Below are 20867 nucleotides of genomic sequence, written 5' to 3'. Positions count from 1 at the left end.
CGTGCAAGAAACCTGCTGGTCTGGCTGCAGGTGGCCACGGCCTCCTTTGCTGACACCTCCTCAGAGCGCTTCACAAGAACAGATCCGCGTGTGCAGGCCTGGGCTTCTCAGCACACCGAGGGCCCAGCATTCAGGGCCGCCCTGTTTTGCCTCAACGCTGCTCCAAGTTAGGGCTCTCCAGCACCTTTTCATACTTTTTTCACCCAATTCTTATCAAACTATTGATATGAGGGCATTGCTATTTAGATTGCCAGATCTTTTCCAACCCCCTGTTAAACAAATTATTGATATGAGAGGCTTGTGTTACATTCAGAGATGTAGGAAAGGAGGGACTGGACTTCCTTCAACGAAGCAGGTATTTCCTTGTAGCCGCCATTTCTTCCTCATCTGATGCAAAAACACTGATTTGAATTTCCTACCAGCATTAAATGATATGAACACACTGTTACTCTGCTTCCACTAAGAAGCAGTAACTAATAGTAAAATACACCTAACAAGGAAAACGATCAGTAACAAATTGGTAAAACAGAGAATACAGTGCAACAAAAATGTGGTTTAAAAATGACCTATAGGTGTAATGATTAAAAACAATACAGGATCCTAAAATACGCAGTTATGTAAAAAAAAAACACAATAAATTCTTTCAAAATATCTCTTAGTTTACCACCGAACAATTGCTTGAACCTTGCTTCTTCTGCTAATAATCAAACAAAATAAATATTTGACCTTAGCTGGGGTAGTTCTGCAACTTGCTAGGACTGTTGGTGTTAAAAGTCCCCGTAACACACTCGAGGTGCAGTCTATCACCGCAAGTCTATTGCATTTGAGGAAAAAAAAATAATGGGAAAAAATCATGGGATAAAAGGAGTGACACAAATTTGAAAGTAATTAAACCAATTAATTTATCAGAATCAGGATTTGTATCTAACAAGCAGTTCAGCTCCAGCAAGTTGCTCCCCAGAAGGGATTCTTCAACACCCAATTAGCAGACCAATTGCACAGGCCTACAAGCAGTTCCTTGCAAATTACCAGCCAAATACCCTGGAAGTAGTTAGTGATGGACTGTTAGGGGAAGCTAAGAGCCAAGAGGGGAAAGTAAAGGAAAAAAGTGAAATGGGAGAGAGGATAGGAAGGAGAGAGAGAAGGCAAGACTGAAGAGGAAAAATCAGGGAGGAAAAAAAAAGGCAAGAAAAAAAGAAAGCTTTCTAGCAAGACTAGAAACTAGGAGTTTGTATCCCAAAAGGCCAATTCAGACCTTGAGAGCAAACCCTGTGAAAAATTTCTGTGATCTCCTGCCTCTGGAAATAAGAGGAATCTATCCTGGGCAACCCACTGCTCCTCACGGCAGCCCCAAGAAGGGGAGATGTTGCACAACGTGAACACAGCACCACATTCTCCCAGGGAATTTTTGGTGGGTCAAAGTTTTCTGTAAGGAATTCCTTATATGTAAAAAGCCATGCCAATTTAATGACATTAAATTTTTCTTCCCAAGAAAATACATGGAAAAAAAAAAAAAGAATGTATTTCCATCCATTCAAACCATCCTAAATTTCAGTTACAATTTAAGTTATAAAGTACTCAATTAATGTGATAATTTGAACTAATCTATCTATCTATCTATATATTCTTTGGAGATAATTTGCATAAACCACAGCAACTTTTGATACAAAATAGGCCAAAATCAAAGGAAACTTGGAGTCAGGATAGCTGAGGCTGGAAGGGAGCTTAGGAGGTCTCTGGTCCAACCTCCTGCTGATTAAAAGGGATTAATTGTGAATAGGGTACAAAACCTTGGGAAGAAGAGAGCCCATCTTATCCTTTTGGCTAACTTTTCTTAACATTTTCCAGTTGTTGTTGTATTTATCAGCTAGCAATTTTGTGTGCTTCAAATCCTAAGCAAATGCTAGGTAGAATACATTTTTTTGCTGAGCCTCTCCCCCACCAGAAGCTGTGAACCTGGGTGGGGAGCAGTGCTCTGAAGTGAGCTTTGCTGTGTCCTGACCTGGCGAGGAGCTGGGTCACCGCACAGGAGCGTTCTGGCACTCTCCTGTTCCTTCCTAAGGCTTTTGCCCAGACAGAAAACCACTCCCTTGTAGCAGGGCCTGGTGTCTGCAGCAAGTGGTCACCCACACAAGAGTGAAAAAGTGCTAGAGACTGCACATTATTTCTTGCCTATTTATTCCCATCAACTTCAATAAATTGTTTTATCAAGGCACCGGTTTCTGAAGACATGGATGTAGTCCTGCCACTAGAGCATCACACAAGACCACAGGAGAATGCCTTTCTCATTAAAATCTTTTATTCATAAGCAAATAATAAAAATGGAGGCAAATATTTGATGACACGATCGAGTTTTAAAATATCTCAGAAAAAAGCAATGCGAGCTAATTAGTTATGACAGTGTCGTATGCTCATAGCGGAACAGGTCTGATCTTGAAAGTAATTGGAACCTTCTAAGGCCTTGTCTAAAATACAAAACATACATCAAATGAGGAAAATCAGCCTCAATTAATTTATTATTGTTTAATAAGGCACCAAGAGCAAGGGCTGACCTCCCCAACTTCAGATGGCTAAATGAAGGTTGTGCCTGTCACTGTGACAATAAAAAGCATTAGAAGAAATCTGACAATTTTAGGTTAAAACTGGGATAAAATAAATTGAACTTACAAATTCTCCTTTCTCTCTGCTGATTATAAAAGAGCATAGCACAATCTCTGCATCATGCCTCCCATCCCATGCTTCACATCCAGAGGTGTGCTCTTGGCCCACCACGTGCATCAAGCGACGCAATTTATCTCAGGTCTTGTTCATTGCAACCTGCGCAGAACTAAGTGGTGTTAGTGTGCACATGCAGACACTGCTGCTGTTCAGCACCAGAACTAATTAAGCTGCGGTAACCTGTTTGTGTATCTGCATCTTCTGTAATGAACAAGATTTGAAATGGCCCTGAGCTGAGCATTAGCAAAGCAAGAGCTTAACGCTTTGGGATCTGTGCTGTGACTGAAGGTATGTGACCAGCTGGCACAAAATTCAGAAATGCTTAACTCGAGTAATGTGGGTGCAATGCACTGTTTTGAGTTATTATCTGCATAACAATGCTGCCCTAAGGTTCCAGCTAAAATCAAAATCCAGCTATATTACATGGTACACATATTTGTAAGACAACTTCGTCCGCTGTGGACTGAAGCTTGCCACTGCAGCAACAGAAGACACTACTACCTCCAGGTGCACACTCCAGCCTTACACAAACTTTCTGCCTCCTGCAGGAAGGACAGCAGTAAAGCTTAAGCACTACACCTAAGCCACTGCATCTTTCCTTCTCTAGGGGAGCAAGATATCAGATACCTGGGTTCTACAGCTGAGCCCTAAAGAAACAGTCATTGTTTCTGATGTACAAAATAGACGAGGAAGCAAAGATGTGAACTGGCTTCCCAAGATCACTCAGAAGGTTATGGAGTAGCCTGGAAGAGTCCAGACCAATCCACTCTACCACATCATCTCCCCAAAAAACTTTCAATCACATTACTTGATTTCTCATAGGCAAATCTTACAATAGATCATATGTCTACATAGCAATGCCTACTGACAGGTAGTCATACCTGACTGAAGTTTGGGCAAAGCCATGGGTTATCAAGTGCATGGTCTGAAGAACTGAGTACAGGTCTCTGGTAAATCTTCAGAACTAGAAGAAGGGGGTGAGGGAAGGATCTATTTACTCACATTTAGATCATCACACTAGTACAGAAGTGCCAAAGGGAGGGAAAGGACGAATAATTCTTTCCCTTACATTGTGGAAGGGTTACAGAGCTAAGCTGAAGTGACGCTTACTGCTGCTGAGGTCTCAGCTCACTGGCCAGCAAATCTACTCTTTGCTTAACACAACCTCCCCCTACCTACAGTCAGTGCTTTACAAATTAACCTCACTGCCACGCTGATTGGCGGGTGAGGGCTTGTTTTCTCCAGTGACAAACAGCTGATGTTTGCCAATTTCAGATCCCTGCATAAGCAAATATTGTTCAAGCGCTGAATTTCTAAGCAAGCTGAAAAAATGCATTAAAACGTGATTGTGTTCCAGCATTGCACAATATTCATACTGCTAAAGCTACTTAATGCTTGCACATCCAATGCATATATATAATTTGATAAAGTTTTAACTGAACTTTTAATAACTGTTTCCAGTTACTCATGAATTATGTCATGAAAGAATTGGACCAAAAGTTTCATTGGTCTCCACACAAGTGCATATCACTGCTTGTACATTCAGTCTCCTCTTCTGTGTGACCAAAATTTTCCACTTTTTATGAAGAACTGCTCTTCATTTGGTCTCTCCTGTTAGACAAGGTGCACCTCAGTTAGATGACATTTGTTTTTTCAGCTTGGCAAGACCAGTAAGACATTCATCTCTCCATTCTCTCCTGGCATTGAGGTGTTTCGGAACAACTGGAATTTTTTCAGACATTGCCTGAAACAGAAAATTTAAGAGATGGTTAAATCTCATTTTCCTGAGTAGTAAAAAGGATTGTTTTCTTGCTTTCACTGCATCAGACCAAGTAACCTTCAACACACACTGTAACATAGTCTATCACAAGCAATAGGCCACTAATTCTTCACAAGGCTGACTGGAAATTATCTAAAATGTATGAGAGAAGTGCTCCCACTTGGAGAAGGTTGGCTTGAATGTCGCAATGAACGTGTCTACAGAAACATCAGTGCATCAGTTTCTTTTCTTAGTTTACCCCACACAGCCACTGTCTCGCCTATTTGACAATAATCTTTCATTAAGTAGGAAGGAGGCCGCCTGGCCTTTTACGTGGCTAAACATATACTCTAAACCAAATTTGTGTGTGTGTATTTAAAGCTGCAGTCTCTCTTCTGGCTCCTAATAAATGTAATGGGAGATAACATTTTTTTTGAAAACATTTGTTTTAGGAATGACAGTTACAGTTGAAATGACAGGGAAAGAGATGTAACAAACCCAGAATTTTATTTTATTTTATTTTTTTAATGGAAAATGGGGGAAAGAACATAGAGCATTATTTGAGGGTCCAAAGATAGAAGCCTGAACGAATCAGAAGGCAGAAATATTATTTGCAAGTAAATGGCGGGGAAAAAGAAGTGCTTTGCTTCTGAGTGCATAAACAAAGCTGCCTAGATGTATCTGTTAAATACATCACTGAAAGTAGAAGAACAGATAGAAAACTCAAGCAAGCTAGCACAAGGGAAACAGATTTTCATTTAAGGAAAAAAAGCTGTGTTTGAGAGTGGAGGTACAGATTACAAGGCCATCTTTGCCAAAGCAGCACCTGAGGTCTTAGGTTTAAAAGGCAATTGTTGAGAAACTGGATAAAACCTGGTTCTGCTACTAATAATTGGCAAGTTACAGTCACTCCAGAAAAAAAAAAAATCTGGGGGAGGGATAGATGAGTAAGATAAGAGATATTTAATGTTTTACACTTAAGAGAGGATTCTTGCAAGCTCATCTTTGGCATTGAAGACTGTAGATAATAGACACAGAAACAGATGCTGAACTGGAATCTGGCATTCCATAAAGAAAACCAACCTGTTTCATTCTAATTAAAAGCTTCTAATTGTGAATAACTCCACAGTTGTCACAGATTATTATTACAAGCAGACTATATTGTTTAAGCATAGAAGAATCTTCCTTTTTAACAGAGCTGATGTTGAAATTGCATTAACAAAGAGGAACAAAAAAGCTATTTTCCAGACAGATTGCCTGCATACGTGGAATTAATCTGTGACAGTTAAACATAAACAGTTTATTACATACACACGTTCTTCAGCAAAGCATTAAAAAAGGCAATGATGAAAAGGTAGAATTAGGAAATGGCAATACTTCAGAGTTAACTGCTACGGACACATATAATATCCTATATGGTGAATATAAACAAATTGTTGGCTTTGAAACATAATAGACAAACTGGGTCCTGATACAGCATAGCACTTAAAAAACACATCTTTTCTGTAAGCATGCTTAACGTAAACACACCTTTGTATGCATTACAGACTGAAGATCTAGTTTGTAAATATACTAAGTCAATAGAACAGCTGGAGGAGAAAAGCTATAGGACTTATGCAGGAAGATTGAGTAAGAGGAAGACACAGGGAGAAAAGTCATTGTGTAGGAAAGGAAATTCGGAGCTGTGCATATAACAGTAGAGGACAGAACAGACACAATAAGAAATAGCGTGGGGGATTTAATGTAAATAACCCATGGTTGTTTGCGGTTGACTCCTCTGGCTAGTCATGTTACTCACCTGCTAGATCATATTCCCTTGATGTACTTCAAAGTGCTTTGGAAAAGGGACTTATATAATCATATACATTCTGTACCGATCTTTTCGCTCAAGGTACACATTCACACAAGAAACAGAGAACAGATGCCTCTAACAGTAAATTGAAATTATACATACATTAAAACAAAAGCTAACATTCTTTGTTCTGAAAGTCATTGCATCTATTGACTCTCTATATATTTACCTGACTGATTTTCTGCTCAGTTTCGCCTGAAAATTCTGGAACTGGTCCAAAGGTGTTCAAAACAAGTTTCATACCTTCACGGTATCTTTCACAATAATTTGAAATACCTAAAAATAAGAGTGAAAAAGTACACTTGAACAGAAATTCCTACTTTAACTTCAATAACTACCTGTGCTTAAGCTTTGTCTTAAATCAAGAGTCCAAAAACGGTGTGCTATTATGCCTAAGACACCTCGTTATCACAAGGAAAAATGGGTTCTATCCACTGCACTTTCATTAAAGTTCAAGAAAAAAACATTTAGGACATGCCTTCACTGCAAAACCAATTAATGTTCCATACCAGCAGGCAACGCTATGTGAGGGATGCAGTAGGCAACCATGGGTATACTTGTGCTTTGTTACTTGAGACAAGAAAACCTCCCCAAACAGTGTTCATAGGGAGAATGTTCTCACCTCTTCTCTCCTCCTGTTTGGTATGTGTCTTACCAGGTGAAGCATCCCTGTTTTTGATTTTATTTATTGAACTTGAATGTATCAAGAGCAGCAAAGCTCTGGGGAAAAGAGTCAAAGGCATAGAGACCCAGGTGGTCTTCACTGAAGGAGAAAGGCTTGAGGAGAAACAGATGGATACTTGCAGATGAACACCTTGTTGTGCAACTACGGGTGACAAAAGGGATTTGGCTTTTATGACCACAAAGCCCTCTCTGAGGGTTGATCCCTGCTAGAGGAAAATGGGATTCACCCAACAAAATGAGGGAAACGCATCTTTGCCATAAAGCTGGCAGATCTGGTGAGGAAAGCTTTATATTAGGAACAATGGAAAAGCAACGTTACAACCTGTAGTCAGATGACAAAGGGGTGTACTGGGGTGAAAACAAAGGAATGGACAGTAAGACAAACCTCACAAAAAATAGAACAAGGCAGGAGGAGTCCACCTGTAGTGCACATGCAGCCTGGGAAACAAGCAGGATGAGAGCTCCATGTGCGGTCACACAATGACGGGACTGTTAGAGTAACTGAGGCGTGGTGGGATCACTCACATCACTGGAGCGTTGCAGTGGACAACACAAATTCTTCAGGAAAGACAGGCAGAGAAGACAAGGAGGGGGGGTTGCTATCTCTGTAAAGAAGCAGCTCAGATCTGTGGAGCTCTTTTATGGGATGGGTGACAGACTTGAGAGCTTGTGGGTCAGCACCAGCAGAGAGGCCAGTAAAGAGGATCTCACAGTGGGAGTGTGTTACAGGCCATCCACACAATCAGGGTAAGTAGGTGGATGAATTAAAAAGCTGGAAGACAACACATAAGAACAAAAGCAGGCAAGCTTATTTCTGGAGGGTGTCAGGGACATCCTCGTGATAAAGGTACTGGATGGGCCAACCAGGGGTGCTGCAAAGCTGGCTCTGCTGTTCAGTAACAAGGAAGTTCTGGTTGGGGTATGAGAATCAATGGCAGCCTTGACTGTAGCAACCACGAAATATTGGAGTTGAAGATCCTGAAAGGAGTAAGGAAGAGTATTAGTGGAGTACAGACCCTGATCTTCGGGGCAGCAGACTTGAGCTGATTCAGAAAACTGGTGAGATCCCAATGAGATGCTGCTCTGAGGGGTGAGGCACCTCAGGAAAGCTGGCCGTTCTTTAAGGACAGCATCCTCCAAGGGCAAGACCTTGATTCTCAGGAAGAGAGGTAGATAAGGAGAAATTTAAAAACACTGTCCATGCACGTCCAATGCAATGTTGACAGAAAAGCCAAAGCTCAACTCCAGTTGAGACTTGCAGAGATGTCAAGGATAACACGAAGGGCTTCTACTGTTATATTAGTAATAAAAGGTTGAACAAGGGAAGTCTGGGCCTGTTGCTGAATTAGTGACTTAGTGACTGGAGAAACAGGTAATGCTGAGTAACTCATTGCTTTCTTTGCTTCAGCAAGGTCTCCCATGCCTCTGTGCTTAAGAGGCAGGGTTCAAGGGAGAAAAGAGCAACCAGCAGTAGGTGAGGATCTAGTCAGGGATTACTTGCAAGAACTCAGCCCTACCTGAGTCCATCAGACCACACAGACTGCATTCAAGGATATGAGAGAAATGGCCAACGTCCTTGCAATGCCACATATTGTAAAATCATGACAATTAATACATTGACCAAATCATTTGAGATTCCCAAATGACAGCAAATATTGCAAATATTGCCCTCATCCTCAGAAAAGGTCAGAAGAACAATCCAGGGTACTACAGGCCAATTGATCTCACTTCTGTCCCCGAGAAAATCAAGGAGCAAGTCCTTGACTGGAAACAAATTCTTGGGCACAGGAGTAAGAGGAAAGTGATTGTTAACAGTCAGCATGTACTTGCCAATGGTGTATCATATTGGACCAGCCTCACTGACTTCTGTTATAAAATCACTGGATTTATGGGTAATGGGAAAGTAGCGGACATCATTTACTTCAACTTCAGAAGGGCATTTGACACTGATCCCATAATAGTCTTGTATCAAACTTAGGACATTAGGGTCTAGATGTTTGGATAATTAGATGTATAAAGATGCAGTGAATGCTCAGGCTCAGAAGGTAGCAGTTAATGGGTTATACTCTACTCAGAGGCCAATAAAAGTGGAGTACCACAGGAATCTATCCCGAGAACTGTACTGCATAATAGTAATTAAGTCTTTGAATGATACTAAGCTGGTTAGGGAGATGGTTAGGGAGCTCCTTAGGGAGGGAGGGGGAGGACCAGCCAATACTCTGGAGGACAAGTATCCAGAACAACTTACGCTGGAAGAATGGGTCGACAGAGACCTTAAAAAAATAATTAACAAGGACAAATGGAAGGCCCTACACCTCAGAAGAAAGAACTCAATCATGGAATGGTTGAGGTTGCAAGGCACATCTGGATCTCATCTGGTTCAACACTCCCGCTCAAGCAGGAACACCTAGAGCAGCTTGCCCAGCACCATATCCAGGTGCCTTTTGAAGATCTCCAAAAAGAGAGACTCTGCCTTTCTGGGCAACCTGTTGCATTGTTCAGTCAACTCAACTTGTAACAACACAGACTCATGCATCCCAAGAACTCCCATTCCCTGTAGGCAACAAGCTGAACGTAGCACCTCTCAGTATAACCCACTTTACTCTTTGATAGCCGTTGCATGGAGCAGCTGCATTTTTCAGCAGTGGAAACAAATACCCTCAGACACCACTACTGAAAGGGTCAGGATCTACAAGGTCAGCCAAAAGGCTCCTGACATCAAATGTGCAAAATACAGATTCAGCACCAGTAGCAAGAGGCTTGGAGAAAAGAGAAGAATGACTTTTCCAATTAAAATTGACAATGACACACCAGTCTTAAAGAAGAGAGCATTAAAAGGACCAGCTGTAACAGTGTGAATTTTCTTCATCCTAGCACAGAAAAATGGCCATTGGGAAAGCTACATTCAATGGATAGATAAGAAAGGGAGCAGGGAAGCTGGAAATCTAAACCCATTAGAATCTGTACCCAAAGGCTGAAGTCCTGCTGACAAATAAAGCCTCTGACTGACGACTTCTGACCAGCACCCTAGAAAACACGTAGTGAGAGAGCCATAGAACCAGCTAGCTGGTAATGATGGCTAAAACAGCAGTCAAGTAGACCTTGGCCAAAGGTAGGGCTTCCAATAGCAATCCCAAAATAATTAGTGCTGAGGCATTAGAGAGCAGCTATAATGATAAATGTACCGAAAAGAGAACTCAGTCATTCAGCCAGACACACATATCTAGCGGACTTCTTACTGCTGCTAACTATCACATAATCAAGAAGGGACAAGACAGCCTTTCCCAGTGAACATCAATCTAGAAGTCATAAGCTGCACCACAACAGTAAACAAGCGATGCTGTTCTGTCAGTAAGCAAGTCAACACAAATAAGAATGCGATTATCCCAATGAATAACGTAAATCTGAGACGGGAAGTTCTGAATATCCACTAAAAGTTTGTGACAAATTGCCTTTTCTGAGAACCTTAGAACGGAAGAACTTTCACCCTTCATTTTCATTTTAAGTAACTAATTATCCATGCAAAGAGAAAGAGAAAGCTCCAGAAAACAAAGGCAGGTGGGGACAGTCACCAACTCTTTCACGAAGGCTCAGGAAATTGTACAGACTGAGAAGCATGAGTCTGAACTCATCGTGGTCTTATCCAACCACAAAATGTGAGAAACTTAAGTGGGGTGGCCTGACTACCGCACCAAAGAATCCTAGGTCAGGTCATTAAGTAGTCTCTTTCCTGAACAGCTTACAAACAGTTCCCTGGAATGCAATACTGTGTGGTATCAATACCACAGAAGTCACACCTGTCTAACCCTAAATGGCTGAGGTTAAAGGTGGATGAAGGAACGGAAACCTCAGACTACTGGCAACCATGAATCATAAACTACAATACTTATATGGCACAGCACGCCTCTTAGCCTGAAATCGCTGAAGTACATGCATTCCAAAAGGCTTCTGAGGTCAGTAAGAGTATGGAGAATGTTGTTGTTCCTGGACCTGAGACGGAAGAACTTTCAAAAGACAGATGCTTCCATTAAGAAATTAGCACTCTGAAGTTAGGATGATCATCACAAACAACCAAAGGGAGAGAATGGGGGAACATATCCATTGCAAGAGAGCAACCTGGGAAGATTTGAGCGCATTGAACCCTCTTCAAAAATGGATTAGAAACATGCTCCAGTGTCAGAAGGAAAGAAACTCTGAGAAAAAGGACAACCTTGTAGTATCCTGAAGCTATATGTGGTGCCAAGAGCATACCAATCAGCATTTAGTCAACCTGCCTCCTTCTGTTATCTATCTACCCATGGAGCACACCTGCTCCTTGAACCCTCTCTGGCATGTTCTGGTCTTCTCCAACACACACACAAAAAAAAAAAGTAGGACAGCTGGTCATACAAATCAAACAAAATAGAAAGCTTCCACATAACTAGAGAACTGATATATTGTATCAGTTGTATGTAACTTTTTATGTGTGTCAGTCAAGAAAACTGACAAAGCCAGAACCATTCGAATTGCCTAGTGGCCTCCAAAACATCATTGACAGGAAGTGTGATTCAGGAAGAAAAGCATTATTGTGGGATGTTGAACAGGCTGTGATATAATTTTATCTCTTCATTGAGGGCATAAGCAGAGACCATCCTCCTCCACAAAATCTCTGCAAAGGACCACTGGTTATTGGAACACTGACTATACCCTGTTATTAGCATAATTAGCATAAAGGGCCTGTCTGCTACCTCTTAACAGCTAGGTTCACAGACTCTGGCACCTAAAGCCAACCTAGATCAACCTGCAGCAGATATTCTGAGTGATACTCATGCACCAACCGCAAGATGACAATGCTTATATTTCACCTTACTCATGTGACCTGCTTCTTGTAACAGTGAAGAGTCTGAGCAAAATGTTTGCCCCCACGCTCTGCAACGTCACAGAAAGTTCCCAGATACAGAAGTAGAAACGGCTGACGCTGAGGAGTGCAGAACTATATGGGCACCTTGCTAACGCACAGCTGCTAGCAGCAGCTGTTGCCAGCTGGACAATCACAAAAGCAGGAATCGCTATTCAGCCAAACATGGCAATTCAAGCAATTAGTAATCGAACGAATGGTAAACAAAGTAGTGTCAGTTACCAGTTATTCTGGTGCTTAAACAGCTGACACAGGCCTATGACACCTAGATGAGTGCTGAATAGTTTGGGATTGGTAATTTTCCAGAACCCAAGGTGAACCTCTCAACCACCTGGTCAGCCTGTGTAATAATACCATAGATCTGAGTAGTTCCAATTCTTGTACAGTCAAGAGAAGGTAGAACAGAAGTCTGTGTCAGCATTTTTTTTCAGGAGCCTCAGCCTAAAGAGAGAACATTAGTATTTTGGGAAGCAGAATGCTTGGACTTGGCTTATCCATTTACCTAGTGGATGTGAACTCCTGGGTTGGAGATGGCCTTCAAAGCTCACTCAGCCAGCTAGTCCTGGAAATTGAGCTCCTACTGGCAGCTCACCTACAGCATGAATGAATCAGAATAATTTCTGGGTGGGTGTATCTCACCAAGGTAACAAAGACATGCCAAACGCAGGTTGGGTAATACAATTCACTCACTGCATGCAGTGTATGAATGAAAAGAAGCCTTAAGCAAAGTCATCAAAACAAGAAAAGATAAAAACAAAGTATTATGGCTGGAGAGAAGAGCAGCAATATAGTTTACCACAACATTGTGGCTGAAATAGCAACACACAGGCATGTATATGCTGCTTGCCAGATGGTGTGGATGCTCTATGCAAACACCTTCCAGTCTCAGGAGAAGGGAACACACTGAAAGTTGAATATACACATAGTACTACTCAAAGACTTTAAAAAGAATAAATTCATTTCAAAATAGGTAACTCAAGATAGCACTCCCAGCGTGAAATCTCAAGAGACACAGAATGTTTGACTTGATATAAGTAGTCAAGATCAAACCTATGCTGCCAGCTTTAAGAAACTGCTTGAGCAATGGGGAATATTGCTGGAAAAATCACTTTGCTTTTCAAACGCAAACTCAAAATGATAAATATTTGACTCCAGATCTTCAGACTTAAGAGTTCCTTGACTCAAAGGTCAGGGCTACTGCAAAAGTGGATGAGAAGAGCACTTGACTGGAGCATAGGGACCAGAAGATGGAAAACAAGTATGACAGAGTCCCTTTAACTTTAATCCTTGTTGATACTACCCAGACAGCATCTAAAGCTGGATGAATTAGCATCTGTAAACAGTGTGAGATAAGACAGTGCAGCACCTGGGAGCTGGAGAAACAGGAAAATGGTGGCAAATAGGGCTATTAAAGACACTCACCATCTTTCCTTGCATCCAGTTACTGTGCCTCATTATCTCCAACTGGAAAAATAAGAATGACACAAGATGCATCTCGGACAAAGAGGGGAAACAACTTGCAGTACAGGAATGCCAACAGTTTCCTTTTACCCGTGCGGTTTGTTGTCTCCCTGTCTAACCTCTGTCTTCCTTGCACACTGACCTCATCCATGTTGGAAAGAGGCAGCTGGGAAAGAAGGCAGATGTTGCAGAAGGCACCTGAGAACTACAACCACAGAACAGAAATACCTCCAGAGAAGGCAGGAGTCCCCTGAATCTCCCTTCTACCACGCTTCCAACTATGGTGAAGAGGGGAAGAAGAGGAAGGAATAACAAGGTGTTTTAAGGGAGCAGCAGATGTGGATTACAGAGATGAAAAGGGGTACATTCTAGCTACCATGGAAGTCTCTATCCCGCTCAGCATTTCTGCCTGGTACAGTGCAGTTAAAAGAACATGTTACCATGAGATGAGGGCATTCATTCAAGGCTGTTTAGCTGCCCATACCTTGCCCAATAGGAAATGCAAGGCTCTTTTATACCGCCGCCAAAGGAAGAGTAAGCTACACTTCTGGTTTGCAGGTACTCACCTAAAGGACTTGCACTGGTGTGATGCAAACATAGGTATTAGTGAAATGCCTCTAGTTGCATCAAGATGAACGGGGCATTGAGGATGGAAAAGAAAAGGAACTCTGGATGGACTTTTAGCTTAGAAGTATGCATAAAATGCTTTTTGTCCTTTAGAAGACCTCTTTGTAAGTGAAGGTCCTATATATAGAGGCAATGGGAGGAACAGTGAAAAAGAAGGGAAAACATTGTGACATAAAAGGTAGCACATGCATTATGTAGTTCATGCATTACAGCATGTAAAGAGCTTCAAGTAACTTAGCTTCTTGTATGCTAAGTCTCCTTCCTTCTTCATAAGAAGGACAACAGGCACGAAGGCTGAAGGATGCAAGCAAACAAACTTGGTAAACTAGTTTGGCAAGGACATTACACGTGGGGCAAAATGAGGAAGGCACTGAGATGTTTGTGAGACAGAAAAAGAGACAGTGGCATTAACTTGACTACTTTTAAATCTGATGAGCAATGTAATAAGAAGATACTGTAATGACTCAAAAACAGAAGGCAAGATGGTCTAGCCACTGATGTAACATCAAATATTTGAAAAGACTGGGGTGGGGTCATTTTAGCAGGTAAAATCTAAGAAGAGGTTGCACTTTGTAAGACTGAAGGTGAGTATAGATAAGATCAGAAAAAAGGGGTGTACTTCAGGAACACCATGGAGGAATTTGTCACGGCTAGGATATGTTCAGAGAAAAAAGTCCCAACCTCTTTGTTTTGCTGACATTGTAAGTTTGAGGAAAACTTTTTACCTGTAATCCTATCTTCATCAAGGGTGTGTTCAGACACAAATGTATGCTCTCAGTTAGGGTGTGAATTCACAGGACACTTGCTACCCTACATTAATTCCATGTGAGGTTACTTAAGCTGCATGAGTACTTTCAACTACACTAAGACAGTCGTAGCAACGAAAAAGTTTTATTCTCACTGGTGCTGTGTTACTATCTCAGTAGCAGTGTACAAATATTCCTTTTGTTAGATCAGCTTCGTATATGGGATGAGCTCCATATACCAGGTCACTTGATGAGCATGCAAATTCCTCTGCTAGCACAAGGGAGAAGAAGGCACTGAGATGGATTCTTGAGAATCAAGCTTTATCGTGATCGCTTGAGCAAAAAAACATGTAGAATTCCTGTGCAAGATAAGTTGCTCCCTTCAGAAGATGCAGAGACCCACTTTGCACCTAATGGTCCATAGTGGGAAACTGGTGAAACCAGCCACTGCACTGAAAAATCAAAATAAAAAAGAATAACCTTTGCTTACTATACACAAGCGTTCTCATAGAAAAAACCTCCAGCTGCAGATGCAAACAGCAGTTCTAGGAGACTATAAACTGCTTTAATCACCCTATTGGAAAGCAAACAATGTGAGTAAACAGGTATGAAATAATTGGTGGGCACATGAAAGAAGAGATTGTAGGATTATGTATCACTGTGATCATCTCAGCTCTACAAGTATTCCTGAAATAAATGGAGATATTTCAGTATCATAAAACACAACACATGAGCTAGACAGAAAGAGGGGCAATCTTCCTTTTCTTTGATTTGACTACCTTAACCTAAAGAGATTCTGCTTACTTGTGTCACAAAAGCTCTTGAACTGGGTTGAATCTTTGTTTGCTCCCTTTATGGAGGAATTAATCCAGAGGACATAACAATGAAAATAACCTATGCTTTAGAACTGGCCAGCATGTATGTCTACCATAATTGTTAAAATACATACTTGGCTATGTTTTGCCAAATCAGGCAAGAAAAACCTTGCTTTGAATTATGGGTTATAATTCTCCCTCTTTCTCTTTGATCCTTTGTGCCTTTCATACAACACAATCACTCTACTCCTATCATCCAAAATCTATTCATCTGACAGGTGCTTCCAAGATGAGTTTGAGTTAGCATTCTTTCTTCCAGTAAGAGAAGCAAAATTTTGACCGCAAAGAGTCATACTGTGCTTACTGGCTATCTGTGCTTTTAAGGACCATATATCAAATCCATTTTCCATACAGTCCATGCTATGGACACCTCACAAATACCACAGTGAATAACAGGCAGAATATGAATCTGGAATGGTGTTTTTATAAATACAATACAGAAAAATAGCAACAAAGATCCTTCAACCTCCCCATATCCAGCTCCTGTACTAATATTACCAGGTTTAGATCAAGATTAAATTATAATTATAGCTCACTAAATACCCCAATAATAAAAGTAACAGACCTAAGACAGACAACTATGAAATATGAATGAAGAACTTCTGCTGCAAACATGTAAAATACTGTATATGTTGCTCTGGCCTCTGGTTTTACAGATGATTTTTTCTAAGGTCTTAAAAGCAATTGCCAGTTCAAGAAATAGGAGATACAATCTCACTGAGGCTGCATAATAGAAGCATTTAGTTTGGAAATGACCTTTATCATCATCTATTCCAACCTTCAAAATCATATTAAGTATCTTCACAGGTAACTATCATGGAACTGTTTCTGGTATGAAGAATTCTTTTTATTGATGTAAGTAAAATTAGTAAAGATTGTGTGATAAATGTTGATGGATGTGTATTTTAATGATACAGGCACATATACAGGAGGGACACTATCTGCTAACATAATCCCTCAATAAGGAAGCAGGTAAAATGACTCTACTGAAGTCTATTCGTGTTCCTTGTAAAAGGAACTTAACGGCATTTGTTGTGCTACTGCCATGAGAAATCATAAGATGAAACTCAAAAAACAGCTTACTGAAAGTGAAACCAACAATCAACATTATGATATGTAAATTGAATGTGCCTTTTTTTTTTTTAAAGGGGGGTTACCTTTGTGTCTGTTGCCATTCAGTTCTCAAGTTGCTGTTGCTGCTTCTGCTCCTTTTAGTGGCTTGACATTATCACTTTGATGTTCAAAGCTGTTGGCTCACAGCCATATATTCAGAATTCCCATTACTCACGCATGGATTAACTGGTAGTCTAAGGTGGCCTAGATAATAGCTTTTGATAAAGCTACTTATGAGTATGCAGGAAAGGACTGAAGAACTAATACATGGGAACCCTGGCATTAGCACATAGGAGGTTCATGGGAGGATCTTGATGTATTGCATGTCAAATTAACGCTGACTTCAAAAGAAATCTTTGGAGTAATATTCTTTATTCAAAACCAAACAAAAATATCACACCGCCCTTACAGGGAAAAACGGTCTTCCCCACCTTCCAGGATTTCCCACAAACACTATTTTCCTCTCATGCTTCCTGCATCCCTACTATGCTTCCTCATTGATTTGCTAAGCAGTGAGGTTAAGATTGTGGGAAATTAACATCTTAAGTCTAGAAAGGTAGCTGCTGTGAAGCTGGCAAACCTGCTGGACAGGCAAACAAGCAGGAGAGCAGAGGTATCTCCATCTCCATTTCTCTCTGCTGCTCAAAAATAGACACCTAGTGCAATGCATCATGAGAGTGCTGTCCTGGGCAAGCAGGTGAGGTCCATGCTACTCCTTACTATGGGAAGCAATTCTGGGCAAACAAAGAAGTTGGCAGTGGTATAAGTGTGACCATAAGCCATCGTGTGTCCTGACATCAGCAATTTTTATGTAGAACTGTCTCTGATGAGAGCAGCAGCTTGAATAAGTCTGCCAGCACAAACTGAAGCAGCTCTGGAGTTGAAGAAAAGGCATCTTCTAGATCAGGAGCGAAGGAATACTTCTCATGATCAAAGTTACTGAACAAACACAAAAGCACCTTGTCAGCAAGTGGCCCAGTTCACAAGTGTACTAGTTACGTTATATCAAAGTAATTTTTAATTGAAAATGTTATATAATGCTAAAATAACTATATAGGTATATTTTGGCTTTGTATTTTGCAAACCCACCACAAAGCTACTCTTTGGGTTTATCAGTCTCCTCAATTCTATTTTGTAAATTTTCCTCCTCTGATCTTGAATACTAATATTCCTAACAAAAGGTAGCATTAATCTAGAATCTGGATAATCTCTGCCATGAATAAGCAACTTACCTACCAATTGCAAATGCTACTTAAAACTGGTTTGAGATGGCAAATTTCAGAAGTGTTTTTGTAACAGTAACTACTTCCTGGTGGGAAGAAGGAAACTAAGCTGAATCACGATGGAGCATTAAATGTCAAAGGGCACTCCAGGAAGAATATCAAAACCAACCCAAATGATTATAAATTCCATTCATCTCAAGTAAATTTTTTTTTTAAATCCATGATCCTTAATTCTAAGATTTATATATAAATAAGATAAAGGATACCCAAGAATGATTCAGCCTCTGAAACCATTTTTTTTTTCTGGTATTAATACACGTCGTTCTGTTTTTATGCTTTAGTTGAGGCAGTCCAGCAAGTTGCTCTGACAGAACCACCTGCACAAAGACAGTTCATGCAGAGGAAGCATGGCAGGTTAGTAGAATCAGGTGGCAAGGACTGGAGAACCCTGGCCTGCAGGACTCCACGTAGATTGCTGTGTTTAAGGATTGTGCAATGTGCATCTGTTCTGATCTATCTAAAGAATGCATATGCTTTATATTGAGTAAGTCTATATTCAGTGGAGAAATTACTGGAAAATTTCTTGGGGAAGCTTTTAGGAAGATGCCTCTACTTAGATGGATGGATGTTGTTTCCCCTAACAATTGCACAAAAGCAATCACTTTGTGACATTTAATTTACTGGTATGCCACCAAACTGACAAGCTGAAAGCCTCTGGTGGAGGACACAGCTCCACATTCATGTCAAAATTGCCAATTTGGCCTTAAGAGACAATTTTTTGCAAAGTGACTGATCAATAAGTCATAAAACACTCCTTTTTTCCACTGATATTTTACAACCTTGGTTTCTTATTTTCATTTCATTATTGTATTCTTATGCATTGCAGCAGTTCCTGAAAGATCCATCTATGGAGAAGGGGGCTGCCATGTCAAGGACAATACAAAAGCAGAATAAAGACAGCCCACAACATAAAAAAAATTAAAAATGTGTTTAGGTAGTCTTTAGGAAGTAAAGATCATTCATGTTTGGAACATTTATTGCTTAAACCTTTGTGGCCCCAGTCTCTAATTTTGATTTCATTTTATGCAATTCACTTTTTATTTAGCTTGGATTTATATATACACAATTCCAGAAACACGTAAAATCTGTCTTGATTATGCAAGACATGTTGAACTGTTACCTGACTGCTTCAACTAATTCAACTTTGTAAGCACAGTGTTTTGCAGACAGAAACAATTTCACTTCAAGAACTAAACCAGTTTAAATTAAACCAGCACCAGCCATACTTACAGTGAACCTTTTGCTACCAGTTCCTCAAAGAAAAAAAAAAGGCACTCACCTATGGAAAGCGAGTTTCTGTTGACATGGGATTATCAGATACACTTTTTCCTGACACTCACACAGTCCTGAACTATGTGTACAGCAATGGTTTCAAAGCACTGGGACAGATCTTGGAAAAATGAGGTACACAGCTGGTGTTTCAATTAGACGTCATTTTTGACATTATGCAATGTAAGACTTTCTCCATATCTCATTTCAAGGTACCTACCTTCTGCATTAAGATGCATGGTTTCCAGAGGTCCAATAAACGCATATCGCATTCCCAATCCATCAGACATCACAAGGTCTAGATCAGTAGGAGATATTATTCCTTCCTATATAGCAGAAGAGGAAAACTTGTGAATGTTAAGTTTTAATGCAAAACTGACTGCTTTTTGCATATAATTTAAAAAAATAAGATTTAAGAAGTAATAAAAAGTGAGACTAGAAATAGCAGTTAGTAAATATTCGCCAGAATCGTGTACCTACTATACAAGTCTTCTTATAATTCAGGATAAACATTAATTCACCTAACTTTTTTTAAAACACATTGGTAAGATCACTGTACTTCATAATCTAAATACATTTTGACAGTACCTTATTTTTTAAATTGATAGTAGATTAATACACTATGTAATACGAACTACCTGTACACATCAGTTTGCCTGATACTTACTACTTACAGTAATTCATGTATTAAAATTAAATTGACCTGTTTATGTCAACCAATAAACACTTTTCTTAAAAAAAGAGAATCAGAGAGCACATAGCAAGGGTGACACTCTTAATAGCACATGACCAAAAAGAGTTTATAGTAAAGTCCAAGTACCATACCAGCACTTTTAAATACAGAAATTTTAGCTAAATCTTACACCTCCCTTCATGTTCTCCTAGTTCAGGATTTTTGTGCAGACTTGCAATTGGCAGAATGGGGGTGCAGCACTGGCACTACCCTGAGGCCACCTGAAAAAAAAAAGGCTAGGACCAAACATGTAGGCAATGCAGCTGCCACTCCCTTGCAAAAAACTCACTGAATATTCAACCTACACAGCCTCAACCTGCCCAGATTCTCGAGTTCATTGCCAGTCTCAAACCTCAGAGTTGGCAGGATCAGAAGTATACAAAATGAAGAATTTCTCCTGTTAAAAACTGAGTGCTGCTGTTCCACCCAGATGGTGTCACTTACAGGAAAGCCAACGCCCCCATCAGGTTAGGGCAAGTACATTAAGGCTTATAAAAAATGAGTTACTGTTCATTACCTTGCAGCTTTACTTAAGAAAAATAATATTTATCATATGAAGTTGATTTTCCACCTACTGGAAAGGCCTGAACGAACTAAGACCTGTTCTAACTACTCCCATCAGATACAGCTTCATTTCAAGAACTTGTCTTTATTCCCAATGACAAAAGAAAAATTATTTCCTTCTGGTTGTTAAGGTGAGAGAGATGCTGAATTGTTTGTCTACCTGTAGCCTACCTGGAGGTGATCCCCCTACTCAGCACCTCTTGCTCCATGAGCCTTCTTTAGCTGCAGAAGGCAAGTAGATATACTTGTCTGCTTGGCCAAGACAGGATTTTTTTTTTTTTTTGTT

General features: G+C 40.3%; 1 protein-coding gene across 5 annotated transcripts in view; it reads right to left on the bottom strand.

Annotated features, from left to right (window-relative positions):
• Positions 1-2277: 2277 nt before the first annotated feature.
• CRYL1 (crystallin lambda 1) overlaps positions 2278-20867 on the bottom strand; it is a 63460-nt gene continuing 44870 nt past the window's right edge. For 3 of the 5 annotated variants that reach the window (XM_080576877.1, XM_080576878.1, XM_080576879.1), the window contains 3 exons: positions 19505-19610; positions 6499-6605; positions 2278-4462 (listed from right to left, as the gene is read on the bottom strand). In XM_080576877.1, coding sequence (XP_080433003.1) covers positions 4349-4462; positions 6499-6605; positions 19505-19610 — 327 coding nt within the window. In that variant the 3' untranslated portion in view covers positions 2278-4348. The other 2 variants (XM_080576880.1, XM_080576881.1) reach the window with 2 other exon arrangements.

This window comes from Anser brachyrhynchus (genome assembly GCF_964034855.1).
Source record: "Anser brachyrhynchus genome assembly, chromosome: 1".
NCBI classification, from domain to species: domain Eukaryota; kingdom Metazoa; phylum Chordata; class Aves; order Anseriformes; family Anatidae; genus Anser; species Anser brachyrhynchus.
This window is presented reverse-complemented; position numbering and strand designations above follow the sequence as displayed.